Genomic DNA, 10,189 nt, shown 5'->3' with positions numbered 1-10,189 from the left:
AGCTGACAATTGTATGAGATATTTCACATTTTCATTTTTATGAAGTATTTCCATTTTCTAGCTTGGATTAGAATCTAAGAGTTTTGATTCTAATAAGAATGACGGCAGGAGACATCTAATACACCAGATCAGGGAAAGCTGGTTTACGGTCTGGCACAAGTCGGGACTTATTCCCATGAGAACAACCTCCCATCCATCCAACTCCTAATCTCATTGGGTTTTCAATATGCTGTTCTGTGTGCAGATTGTATGTGTTGGTAGAAAGTGCCTGATTACATTAGATACCCATATTTACCTAAGCACTGCTCTTCTGGGTCGCCCCAATGATTTTCTTGGCAATGAGAACAAACACGACCTCCAAAACCTGGCTGGCAATGGCATTGCCCTGTAAACTGAATAAAGAAAGGGGGGGAGCACTTTAGAAAGAGGGCAGTAATATAGCAGAAAACCCAAAGTCACCAGACCTGTTTTAGCACCTCTCACTTGGGTTTAACTTTCCAAAGTCTTAGTCTCTTACCATATTGCAGTCTGAACGTAACGAATGGGTTGGATCACAGTTACATGGCTGGCAGCCCAAGTTGCTGCCAAAACCCCAGAAGTTCTGGGCACATCTGTCGCAGTTCTTTTCCACCACGTTGGCACGGCAGGGGCAATGGCCTGTAGTTTGATTGCAACGGCAAATGCCTTCAGAGCAGTGGGTGGGCAAAGTGCCCAGTTCATTACAAGTGCAACCTGGGAGAAAAAGTAAGGATTAGCATCAGTAAAGCAACATCCTGCCTGCCTGCCTGCCTGCCTGGCTCACAGCTTTTCCTACCAAGAATTTTTTTGGGAATCCACAAACAACATTTCTGTTTCACTCTCCTGTGGGATCCAATTCATGATCCTGCAGAATGTTTAGCATTTAAGAATTTCATTCAATGCATAAGGGATGCATTAAAATATCTCGATTTTGTTTCAGGTGCACTTGTAAGATCCAGAAGGGATCTTTCACTGAAGTCTTTTTTAGTGAAGTCTCGTTTTTCCCCCCCTGAATCCAGTTTGGGAAAAGCCCTCAAACACCATTTTGCTAGCATGCAGCTCTGCCAAGATTTTTGGGTTAATATACACGTTCATTTACATCCCGGCCTAGAATATTTTTGAGGCTTCTCTGGATTAACCTATTAGCTGTTCAGGAGGAATGTTTTATAGATGACCAGGCAAATATACATACACTAATTCAGATGGACAAATGCACAGACTGTATATGTGGTTTTGGGGGGAAGGAGAGAGAGGGGCTGTTTGAAGAGGTGGGAAAGCACCAGAATCTCCTGGGGTTGGTGGGAGATGGAATTAATTCCATGACTGTTAAATTGGGAGCAGAGAGAAGGAGCCCAAACCAGCTTATTTCTTTTTCTAGAAATCCAAATAAAAATAGTTCAAAACACAAAATATTGGGTGAAATTAAGAGAAAGCTGGGATGCCAATAAACATAGGGACAAGGGGCCAACAAGGCAAATTGATTTAAAGTGGATACAACCTTCTCTGATACAGAAACTGTATGCAACAAGGCTCTATATTTTCTCCCACTGATACCAATATAAGTAGTTTCCAGTCCCAATGATTGTTCACAGAATTACTGACATGGAATGAGAACTGAAATGTTGGACAGAAACTAGAAATGTGATTTATTTGAACCTAAATTCAAAAATAGATTAAGTAATGATTAGACCGAGATCGTATAAGGCAGTGGTGGCAAACCAGCAGCCCCCCCCTGGAGGAGAGTTGCCCCCGGGCGTGGCCCACACGGAGCACGGTCTCCTGGCTTGAGCAGGGGAGTGGACTAGAGCAGTGGTTCTCAACCTGTGGGTCGGGACCCCATTTGGGGTCGAACGACCATTTCACGGGGGTCGCCAAACAACGCAGTCCGCCATTTTTTCCCCCTTTTCCTTAGCTGTGCTACTCCCTTTTATTCTATTGGCTTTTGAATAGAGTCTAATTGTCCAGGCTGTCTCTGCCCTGCTGAGCCCCCCAAAAGTCCCATTCTGCAAACGGTGCTGCACCATTGAGTAGTCCTCGACTTACAACTGGTTGAATAGTCCTCGACTTACGACCGGTTGGGGGTCGCGGCATTAAAAAGGTTGAGAACCACTGGACTAGATAGAATACCTCCAAGGTCCCTTCCAGCCCTATGATTCTATGTTCAACCAGTGGTGGGATTCAAATATGTGAAGAACCGGTTCTCTGTGTGGATGCTGTTTCCAGAAGTCCACTCTGGGCCTGGGCAACAAAAAAAATTAGCTACCGGTTCTGCCAAACTGGTGTAAACTGGCTGAATCCCACCACTGTGTTCAACCCAATCTACTTTATCAGATTGCTGCTGAGTGGATGAAAATAATTCCCCCAGGAAAGAGAGAAATGAAATTAAATAAAGTCTGATCACGAGCTCAGAGCTTCGAGGAGACCACCCAAAAGTCCTTTCTCATTCTCCAGGAGTAAATTTCTCCCCATGATTGCAAGCTGGGTCTAATCATCTCACTCACGTCGGCAGCTCCGTTGAAAGGCATTGCCATAGTAGCCAGGCTGACATTCGGCACAGTGGGGTCCATCAGTGTTGTAAAGGCAATGTAGACACTGGCCAGTATGTGGGTCACAGGCCTCGGGGTCACTGGGATCAATGTTATTGTTGCACTGACAAGGGCGGCAGGCACCACCTTCCTGCCCAGGGTTTCCGAAATAGCCGGGGGAACAGCAATCACATCGTGGCCCTGTCGGAAAAAGAGCAAGTTATCCACGAGATATTAAAAAAAAAAATGAAACCTTCTCCTTCCTCTCCCTCTGCTACTTCACAATCAAGTCAACACTACTGAATTTCTGAGAAATTTGGCAAAGGGATTGAGTTGAAGTTGATCGAGGAAATTCGGATTCATATGAATTCTGCTAACCAAAGTCAGAGAAAATATTTTAACTAATAATCAAATTCACTGCCCCAATTGGGTGTGTACTGTATATGCATGGAGGGGAGGGAAAATTATCAGCAGAAAATAAATGAAGTGATTGGCTTGAAAATCTTAAGATTTCACAATCGTACAGATGAAACATCTCCAGGGACTCCATGGATCTACTGTTTCTGCTCCCTGCATTGACCTCCGAAAGACACAGGTGGTCTCAAGTATCTGCTGACTGTATTCTTTGGGTGAGTCACATGTTGGGCAGATCTACTTAGCATAATTGTGGCAAGGGTCTGAAAAGGCTTCAAAGGGATGTTAGAGAAGGTGGGCTTGCAAAGGGTGGAGCATCACAGAATTCTGAAACTTAAATTATTGTGGTAATCATATACCTTCCTTGCCCCAGGATAAGGGCAGCCCTCGACTTACAAACCATAATTGAGCCTGTAATTACAGATATAAGTCATGGTAGTTCTTAGACAGGTCGCCTTGTCACTGCACCTGATTTTATGACCCCCTTTGCAATAATTGTTAAACGAATGCCATACTTCTTAAATAAATGGGCATTCTTTTTTGCCAGAAACCAGAAATAAATGCCAAAGACAGCAAAAAAAACAAAACAAAACAAAACAAAAAAACCCCGCAGAAAATCAGAGTCATGGGACTGTGGGACATCACAAACGGCCATAAAAACACAAGCCAATTATTAAATGTGATCACATGATATGGGGGGGACAACTGCTGAACTTCAAAATCGGGCCGTTAGTAGCTCTGTGGAGGTCTGCCTTAACTCTGAGCAACACTAAGCAACTGGTCGTTAAGTGAGAACTTCCTGTATACCTTACCTGTATAGCCAGGAGCACATAAGCAAACTATCTGGTTTGTTTCTCTGTCAGCCTGGCACGAAATGCCGTGATAGTGCCGAGATCCTGGATATCCAGGACAAGGACACGGCCGACACTGTTGCCCTGATCCCAGGACTGGGTCTCCATAGTATCCATCGAGGCACCTGCAAGTAAAGCAAAAGTCCAAGCAATGATGGGCATCTGAAATTTTCACGACCTTTCCAAGGTTATTTTTCACAATTGGTATTGTCCAGAATGGGCACTTATATTGATATTATATCAAACCTGCTGCAGTGGGTTCAGTGGAGCACTACCAGCATTATGATGTCCAATGAAGAAGAAGAAGGTCTTACAAAATAGAAATACTGATGGGGTCGTATGACAACGGTTTACCTATATCAAAAGAACTTTGAGCCTCTTTTGAAAATCAAGGACAAGAAAAGGGCCGATGAGATGGATTGAAATTTGGGCTGAATAATACAAAGAACTTCCTGATAAAGAAGAGCTGTCTTCCCTAGAATAATGGTAGACTCTCAACCACTGAAGGTGTGAGATAGATGCTCTATAGCTACTTGATGGACATTACTTACTGGATCCAGCCCTGGATGGCCTATTACATGACTTTTAATTCCTAATTTCTATTAGGAATTAAAGTTAATTTTGCACTCTGCAGCACCCTCCAACATATTACTTCTTAACACTTTTTCCCTCAAACTCTCAGGTAACCTACTTTCTGCTAAATTTCCTATGGCATCAATTGTTTATTTAGTTATGCAATTTATTTATCATCTCTTTATAGACTCTAGCTGGTTCATAGATGTCACGCTGATTCTTCCTAAATTAATTCTGCAAGCTCAGCTCAACTCTTTCCTTGAAGATTGATATCTAGGGAGCAAAAATAATGCCATTCTTAGGGGAAAAATAAATGAAAGACTCTTCTAGATAGCTCTGAGGCTGAGAACAAGATGGGGGAAGAATACCCACTGGTATCTTTGATCATAATCCTGACCAGCATACATAGATACATCTCTCAAAACATTTTATTCATTGGAAATACTTAAATTCTCAGCACAACATGGCTTAGTGAAGGGGGGGGGGCTTTACTCTAACTTTCCGTTGGTCTGCTATACCCACCTTTCACAATGGCGGCCTGCTGTATAATCTCGGCATTGTTGACAGGCTCCGGTGTGTGAATCACATTTCTCTGCGTGCCCATTACAGTGACAAGGACGGCAGTGAGGGAAGCCCCACTGGTCTGGTGGACACTGATCACATTGGCGTCCCACAATACCCTGCTGGCATCGGCATTGCCCACTTATTGGGTCACAGATTTTGGAGATCGAGCCCTCAGCAGAACAAGCACAGGCTGTGAAAACAAGAGTCAGAGTAGAACTCGGGGATCAACAAACATGGAGACCTTGTTCTCGTGGTGAAGTCAGGATGGCTCATCCTTATTCAAGGGTGTCCACCGAAGAAGAATGCCATTGCTGGGATGGACATCTTTACATGTAGTCCTCGACTTACGACCACAACTGAGCCCACAATTTCTGTTTCTATGCGAGACAGTTTGCTAAGGGAGTTTTGCCCCATTTTTCTTACCACAGTTGTTAAATGAATGATTACAGTCGTTAATAGCACTGGCACGTAGACTTATATACCGCTTCACAGTGCTGTACAGCCCACTCTAAGCAGTTTTACAGAGTCAGCATATTGCGCCCAGCAATCTGAGTCCTCATTTTACTGACCTCGGCAGGATGGAAGGCCGAGTCAACTTTGAGCCGATCTGAGGAGACTCAAACCACCAAACTGCTGACAGCTGGCAGTCAGCAGAAGTAGCCTGTAGTTCTACCTTCTAACCACTGCGCCACTACGGCTCTTGTTAATAACACGGCTGTAAAGTAAGACTGGCTGCCCCACTGACTCTGCTTGTCAGATGGTCAGAAAAGGTGACCACGTGTCCCTGGGAACCATCTATAAATATGAGCCCGTTGTCAAGCGCCTGAGTTTTGATCATGTGACCATGAAGATGCCGCAACAGTCGTAAGTATGAAAAACATCCGTAAGTTACTTTCTTCAGTGCTGTTGTAACTCTGGTCACTACCTGAATGTCTGTAAGTCGAGGACTACCCGTAAAGAGCTATTATGCAAATAACAGGTGGTTTTCCTGGTCACAACAGAGAAGGGGTTTACTATTCTGTTCTCTTTTCAGAGATCTTTTTTCCGTATCTCAAACTCTAAATGCTGGCTTAATAAAAATTTTCATTGCAGCCTTTGGATTACTGTTGTGTGGTCGAAGAGGAAAGACTAGATAATATAGTCCCATATGGCCTAAATTCAGTTTAAACTGAATCACTAGCTTGGAAAAAAAACAAAGATAGTCATGGCATCTTAGTCCCTCCCTCCCTCTCTCTTTCCTTTCTCTTCCTTTTTTCTTTTCTCTTCTTTCTGTTTTTAAATATAGAGAGAAAGAGCTGAAGAGAGATATATTCGGTATTTAAGTATTCTCCTTTGTTATTTTGTTTTGTTTTAGTTGAGAACTGCTTTTGTTTCCCCAACCTTTGGGTTTTTTTAAAAAATAGTTTAATATATCATTATACTTTTCAGGGCCTTTTTTCTGCAGCAAATTTAGTTTTGTATGTCCGTGTAAAACATTAGGTATCAGACTACATAATTATAAAACAATAATATAGTTTTATTATACTTAGTTTTATACTGTATATAATTATCATCTTTATCTCTCATCCATCCATCCGTCCATCTATCCATTATCCATCCATCCATCCATCCATCCATCCATCCATCCATCCATCCATCCATCCATCCTTTCTCTCTCTCTCATCCACATCAATATTAGCATCTTTTGTGAGTACCCTGTTTTCAACCAGCTGTTTTATCCTTCTCTGTCTTAAATGCTGGTTGTTACTGTGCTTGTGCGTTTCCTGTGAGACCGAGGCCAAGCATACACTTTGGAAAAAAATGAAAACAAGGCAGGTCCAGCCTTAGCTACTCACAGCTGCAGCCATAAGGTCCAAATCCGTAAGTGCCTGGGACACACCGGTCACACTGCCGACCCATAACATTGGGCTTACATTGGCACTGTCCTCCCAGTTTGTGGCAGACACTGCTGGTGGAACCCTGGAGGTCACATTGGCAGGCTTAGAAGGGAAAAGAGCAGCAGTGCAAAAATTAGGGTTATAGGTGGAACAGAAAAGGCATTCTGCATTCAAGTTAGACTTTGGATTTTTTGGCTCACAAGATGAAGGATGTGAGAGAATGTCTTGCTGGCACACCAAATAAAAACTCATCCCTCTAGAGCAGGGGTCTTCAAACTTGGCCGCTTTTATGACTTGTGGTCTTCAACTCCCAGAATTCCTCAGCCAGGCACGCTGGCTGAGGAATTCTGGGAGTTGAAGTCCACAAGTCATAAAAGGGCCAAGTTTGAAGACCCCTGCTCTAGAGCTGACTCAGAGGCAAGAAGCGTTAGGGACATGCCTGCTTATGTTATGCATAGATTATGCAGTAGAACCCCAAAAAGCTATTGGAGATAATAAAATAATCAAGGAATCAAGACGTGGTTTTCAACAGTAATCAGGCAACTGCTCTGCATTCTTGATATTCTCAGCCTTTGCTTTATTAGCTTGAAAAGATTAAAGGTTTCTAGCCCTGATGATTGTAGAATAATATTTTACACATTTCAGCCACAGGTCTGGAAATAATGTTTTCTGATTGCAAAACAATCATTCATAGCAAAAATCCCTTTCTTATACTTTTCTCATAATGTCTCCTTATGTACAGATTATTGCTCAGCCTGAGGAAACTTCCAGCATTCAGACCAAGACTTGCTGATTATAGGAGTTTATCCCCATTTAATGTTCAGAGACTGGGCTCTATCCTTGCCCTCAGCATTACAACACCAGATTCAGGAATATCAAAGCTGCTGAGTTCCCACCATCAGTCCATACAAGCTTGGGTTCCTGGAATTCAACACCCTTGAGGAATGACTACATTGGCCCTTTCCTGCCTGGAGGACAACTTTTCACTTACGCAGAGCCTCGTCGTGGATCAGGGCAGAAATGCTGCAGAGCAGGTGGGCACAAGTCTCAGGAAGGTCAGGCATGGTGGCCATGCGAAATAATTCCAGGCATGTGTAATGTTCCAGGGCCTCCCGGCGCTCGACAGAAGCTGGATCGTTACCATGGAAACCAGGTAGTTCTGTCACGTGAGGTAAAAGAACCAGCTGTGGGATAAAGGGAGGAGGGATCTTAGAGGGGGAAAAAAAACATTTTTTTCTTTTAATGATCCTGTAATCCCTTGCATTGGGGTGGATTGGGGGGGGGGGTTGCTGAATGGAGTTGAGAATTTACTGGCCAGAGCCATTCCTGACGTCTATGTGGAGCTCACGGCAAATATTTTCTCTTTGCGGCCAGAGAGAGAAATATCTGCCACCGGGCTGTAGGTTTGATCTCCGAGCTTGGCAATTTGGCTGCAAACGTTTCGTCTCCATTTGGGGGGGGGGACATCTTTAGTGCGCTTCAAATGGAGACGAAACATTTGCAGCCAAATCGCCAAGCTCTGGGATCAAACCTACAACCCAACTACCAACCCATGCCAGTAATATTCAAACACATCTCATATCTGCCACTATCTAGGATAGAACGCATAGCCTCCTGATTGTGAAGCGAGAGCTCCACCCCTAGGCCACCACAGTGCTCAGGGGAAAAAAAAAACACTAATGAAGGTGAATATATGTGTCCCAGGATAATGTTGCAGGATCCAGTCTGGATCGGTCACTGGGAGACACATTCTGGTGAGAGTGAAGTTCCCTTAGGATGGGTTCCACCATGAGTCTAAAACAGTGGTTCTCAACCTGTGGGTCGGGACCCCATTTGGGGTCGAACGACCATTTCACGGGGGTTGCCAAACAACGCAGTCCGCCATTTTTTCCCCTTTTCCTTAGCTGTGCTACTCTCTTTTATTCTATTGGCTTTTGAAAGCCAATAGAATAGACTCTCTTGAATAGAGTCTAATTCTATTGGCTTTCAAAAGGCAATAGGAATTGTCCAAGCTGTCTCTGCCCTGCTGAGCCCGCCAAAAGCCCCAGTCTGCAAACGGTTCTGCACCAGTTGAGTAGTCCTCGACTTACGACCGGTTGGGGGTCGTGGCATTAAAAAGGTTGAGAACCACTGGTCTAAAAGCTCAGAAGAGTAAACCTCTGGTCCTGGTGACTGACCCAGACTGGATCCTGTGAAAAAAGCACTAAGTCAAATCTCTCTCTCCCCCCCCCCACCAAATCTATCTATCTACCTACCTCATTTACTTCTCACCTAATCTTTCCATTCACAAAATGCTGAGGGAAAAAAATGAAAGAAATAAAAAAATAATCATCAAAAAACCGGTAGTCCTTGACCTACAACCATCCGTTTGTTTGACATTACAATAGCACTAAAAAAAAGTGCCTTCCAATTGGTCCTTGCACTTATGACCATCGCAACCTCCCCCTGGCCACATGATCAAAATTCAGGCCCTTGGCAACCAGGATCTATTTAGGACAGTTTCAGCATCCTGGGCTCATCTGATCACTATTTATGACCTTGCCTGCTGGTTTCCAACAAGGAAAATCAATAGGGGAAAATGGGTGTGCTTAACGATTGTGCGAGGTACTTAACAACTACAGCGATTCGCTTAACAACCCTGGCAAAAAAAGGTTGTAAAATTAGGCATGACTCATTTAACAACCGCCTTGGCTAGCAACAGAAGTTCTGCTGCTGACTGTGGCCATAAATCAAGGACTACCTGTACATTAAAACGTAGGGGAGAATGAAACAGGACGAATATCCTTAAGGGACTTTAATATGAGGCCCAAGGGAAAATGGGCCTGGGCCACAGGGGAGCCCTGGGCTGCCCTTAAGAGAAAGGAGTTCTCACCGAGTCCACAAGGATGAAGGCCGCAGGATGGCGCTGTGCCACGCCTGCTCGTTGGAACCGCACAACAATCTTGTAATGATTTTTGGGCTCAAAGCAGAAGGGCCGTGGCAGGAGCAAGTATCTGTAATATAGGTTTGCATGAGGCAATAAAATAGTATAATATAAATTTATTTTCACCAGTACCTCACACATGAAACTTTCCTAAAAAATGTCCAAGGTGAGAGAAACAAGAGAATGTTTAAATAGCTTTCAAAAAAAAAAAAAAGATCAGGTCCTTCTCTTTCCTGATTTTCTATCTGTCTCTTGTGAATATGTCTGTGTAAGATGAGGAGGGGGGAGAGAGTGAGGGGGAGGGAATCTATAAAGCGAAAATACATTAAAGGAGAGAAATAGAAAGAGATTGGAAAACCTGAAAAAAAGGAAATCCATGAATTAACCAGAATCTCTCACAAATGATAGAAGCTAAATTTATGTGCGATGGAATTTGTATGTAGA

The 10,189-nt window shown here is 43.6% G+C and overlaps 1 protein-coding gene across 3 annotated transcripts in view; it reads right to left on the bottom strand.

Moving 5' to 3' along the window:
* Positions 1–10,189, bottom strand: part of LOC120315900 (laminin subunit beta-4-like) — a 76,258-nt gene that overhangs the window by 16,349 nt on the left and 49,720 nt on the right. For all 3 annotated transcript variants that reach the window (XM_039360925.1, XM_039360926.1, XM_039360927.1), the window contains 8 exons: positions 9,695–9,815; positions 7,814–8,006; positions 6,781–6,924; positions 4,904–5,135; positions 3,770–3,933; positions 2,520–2,744; positions 518–732; positions 296–392 (listed from right to left, as the gene is read on the bottom strand). In XM_039360925.1, coding sequence (XP_039216859.1) covers positions 296–392; positions 518–732; positions 2,520–2,744; positions 3,770–3,933; positions 4,904–5,135; positions 6,781–6,924; positions 7,814–8,006; positions 9,695–9,815 — 1,391 coding nt within the window. The remainder of the gene's footprint in view (positions 1–295; positions 393–517; positions 733–2,519; positions 2,745–3,769; positions 3,934–4,903; positions 5,136–6,780; positions 6,925–7,813; positions 8,007–9,694; positions 9,816–10,189) is intronic.

The sequence above is a fragment of the Crotalus tigris genome, unplaced genomic scaffold, assembly GCF_016545835.1.
Source record: "Crotalus tigris isolate CLP2741 ecotype Arizona unplaced genomic scaffold, ASM1654583v1 scf7180000019182.148810, whole genome shotgun sequence".
Lineage (NCBI taxonomy): Eukaryota > Metazoa > Chordata > Lepidosauria > Squamata > Viperidae > Crotalus > Crotalus tigris.
This window is presented reverse-complemented; position numbering and strand designations above follow the sequence as displayed.